This window comes from Cynara cardunculus, unplaced genomic scaffold (assembly GCF_001531365.2).
Source record: "Cynara cardunculus var. scolymus isolate 2C unplaced genomic scaffold, CcrdV1 Un_Scaffold_4005, whole genome shotgun sequence".
Classification (NCBI taxonomy): domain Eukaryota; kingdom Viridiplantae; phylum Streptophyta; class Magnoliopsida; order Asterales; family Asteraceae; genus Cynara; species Cynara cardunculus.
In genome coordinates this window covers 26,517-30,041 of record NW_020201712.1, presented here as the reverse complement: position 1 = coordinate 30,041, position 3,525 = coordinate 26,517, and the positions used below count along the sequence as shown (strand labels likewise).

At 39.2% G+C, this 3,525-nt stretch overlaps 1 protein-coding gene across 1 annotated transcript; it reads left to right on the top strand.

The window, feature by feature from the left end:
• The first annotated feature begins 766 nt into the window (after nucleotides 1-766).
• Nucleotides 767-1,318, top strand: LOC112503863. The gene has a single exon (XM_025107843.1). It carries the CDS (start codon nucleotides 767-769, stop codon nucleotides 1,316-1,318), a length of 552 nt encoding a protein of 183 aa, XP_024963611.1.
• Nucleotides 1,319-3,525: the final 2,207 nt, after the last annotated feature.

The following is a 3,525-nucleotide window of genomic DNA, read 5'->3' as shown; positions in this document are numbered from 1 at the left end:
ATATATATATATATATATATATATATATATTCATGTTTTCTATTATTACACAATTAAATAACGATATTAAAATAGTTACACCCATATTAAAAAATAAAAGTCATATATATTATTATTATAAAGAGAGTTTGCTATCAAGTATTCAAAATAAAACTAGGAAAAGTTTTACAACTTTGTTTTAACCATGAGTATGTTAAATATGAGAATCCATGAAACTATAAGTAATATAATTTGCCAAATCTATAGAAGTGTAAAGTCTAAATTTAAATGTAAATAAATAGACAAAAGCTAAAAAATATAAAGAAAAWTTGAAAAAAGTCACGCTTTATAAAAAATGCATGTTACGGCGTACTATGTTGTATTGGAAATTAAAATATTCACTTCATTCTAATCCATAATTCTCTCATCAGATTGCTCCCCTATTTTCGTCCTTCTATTTTCTTCCTTTTTAACCATTGTTTTGGTCTACTTATTTCTCCCCTATGTATTGCATTTTATTATTGATCAAGAGAACACAAAACCTTGAGCCATCAATAATTCACGACTTATATATTCATGCTTCGGATTATCCGAAACARATGCACGTCAACGATCTTCTAAACGACCACAATTACAYCGATTGGTCACAAGAAATGATGARTTTTCTGTTTACCAAAAACAAGGTGGAATTCATTGATKGATCCCTCAAGAAACCAGAAAAAACTTCTCCCAACTACATGCCTTGGATGCGTTGTGACGCCATGTTAAAGGATGGCTCACAACGACCATGGAGAAGGAAATAAGAAGTAGTGTGAAATACATGGGTACCGCTCGAGAAATCAGGGCTGACATCGTTGAAAGAATCAGAAAAGAAAGTGCGCCTAGGGCTTTCAAGTTGAAGCATGCTATCGCGACTACACAACAATCCAGAGCGTCCGTTTCTGCATATCACACGAAACTCGAGGGGCTTTGGGATGAAATAGGCTTGGTAATGCACACACCGCAATGCACCTGTAATGAGTATAGTTGYGATCTTGGAAAAAGGATGAATGAATCCAAGGAGAAAGAGAGACTTTATGAATTTGTCATGGGTTTAGACAATGAATGTACAGTGATCAAAATGCAGATCCTTGCCACAAAACCTATCTCTAGCTTGAGCAGCGCTTACCATCTKGTGGCAGAGGATGARAGCAAAGGACCATATCACATGACAAAAGACCTACAACCGAAGTCGCTGCCTTTAAGGATTTTACTCCATGTYGTAGAGATGGTGTTGGAGGCCGTGAAGCTCAGAAGCGTGAYAAGGGTACTAYCAATGACCCAAAACGCAATGATGTAATCGAACACTGCACCTTTTGTGGGAAGGACGGACACAACAAAGAGGGTTGTTTCAAGAAGATCAACTATCCCGAATGGTGGCMAGGTAATAAAAATACCCTTGTGGCCACGGAGGTTCAAATGCGGTGACTCCGGGCTATCTGCGAAGTAGGTGGTCGCCCTGGGCTTAGTCGGCTCGCATAGCGGGTTGGATATCCAGGTTAATAAAAAAAAGGTTGACTACATCGAAGCAGGTTCAAGTGCGATTTCTGGACTCACAAAGGAACAATACCAGACATTGTTACAGACCTTCGCTGGAGAGAACAACAAAAATAGGGATGACGCACCACGTAAGGCTAACTACGAAGGTAAAAAAGGAGGGGACGATGAATGGGTGGACTTGGGAGCCATCGAACACATTGTTGCAACCCAGATACTCTTAATTTACAGTAAAACACAATTTATAAATAATAGGAATGAAAATAAACAGTGTACCACGAATGATTAATCGAAATATTCAAAGTATAAATAAGAATAATGAAAAGACTTGAATATGTCGAATGCTTTTATTGATGAATGTAAAGAACAATCAAAAATCGTAATCTCACAATAATTCTGTATAGTATAAGTCGGCTCTCTCAGGTTATCTGAACCTGAGGAGGAAGCCTCCTTATATACGCTTAGGTCTAACAACTTTGCTATAAATAGGCTTGAAACTCTGAGTTGACTAGTCTGCATCCTTATCTTTGATTTCACTTGAAAAGCGGAGCAGACTTGGTCAAGCCGCCTCAAATCTGTTAGACGCTTGGGAGAAATTCTGGGCTAGCACGCACGTTCCATGGAGAGAGTGGCCAGAAGCTCTGCTTGTAACATACATAAGCTCTGCATGTACTATGCAGAGGCTCTAGGTCTTGGAGTTGTAGCTTTGTGTCAAACGCTTATGCTTTTTGGCGCATAAGGCTTGATCGTCCATGGGGATAGAGCGTGGGCTATGTATGAAGGGAACCTTCACTCTTGATAAGAGCTCTGGTTCTTGGTCCTCTTCATGAGAGCTCTCAGTCCAGACCGCTTTAATATATTAAGTCCTATTTGATTAGAGTAAGAGACTTCTTACTTACACTTTCATAGGTTGGGGTCTAACAATCTGCCCCTAAGTGTAAATAAGGCAGACTCTTACTTGAATTACAAAACAGAAAGTGTAATCGAAGCCAGATGTTAAAACAACCTCTGTTTTACAATAATTATCTAAAAAAGTACAATACGATTTGAATGGAAATTACATTGACTTAAAGATAGAAAAAAAATTACAAAAGATAAGGTCTAAAGGTTTTGAAGTCTGATGAACTTCCAAAGAAATTCACGAAACTCTAAGATGTTGCGAATTGACCTTAAGATGATTTTCGCTCACTCCTTTGCTCCTGGGGAGTTGTCTCTGTTTCTGACTAGATTATCTCTGATGTAGCATAGGGTAGAGCTTGAATACTTGTAGTTCTGGTTATCTCGAAAAAAGATCTTCCTTTGTTGTGCATTTCGAAATACCACTCCCATTCTGGTTCCACCAATACAGTCCAAGAGGGGATACTATTGATGCCCTGCAGATCTTCATTTGGTGCAGCGACAATCAATTGATCCACTCCCAGATCTAGAGCTAGTTGAAAATCAAACTTGCATCTGAAGTCAAGAATGTCTGTCATCGTTTGTCTTATAGCAGAGTTGGCCACAACATATTTGAGCCCCTTATCCTTCTTGTGGTATGTGAATTAATACAGAGATAGAAGATCCCACGGATTCAGATTTATAAGGTCACAATCTGTGAACCTGCAGATTTGTCCATGAGACCTCTCCACTGTATACTCATGTAAAATGATCTGGTTATGCACGAAGGTACGCTTCTTGATGTCGAGGACTTGTTTGATTCCATGGACGAAGTGGACTACGGTGATCGGCTGTCTGTAGCGATTTAGGAACCTCTGCCTGATATTCTTTTGGACCATTGGATGAAGACTGATCTTTTGGACCGATGTCTCTTCTCGCATGTCGTAGAGAAATTGGTAGATGTCCTCGCTGTCTGCTTTGTCCTTTATTGGCTTGTCAAGGTGTAGGCGTAAACATGGCGTCCATGCTTTCCTTGATCCTTTGAACGCGATCAGAGGGATGCTTTCTTTTTGTCTTACTGCTTGCGCCTTCTTCTTCTGCTCTGGTTGGTCTAACAGGGACCCTCTACCTCAT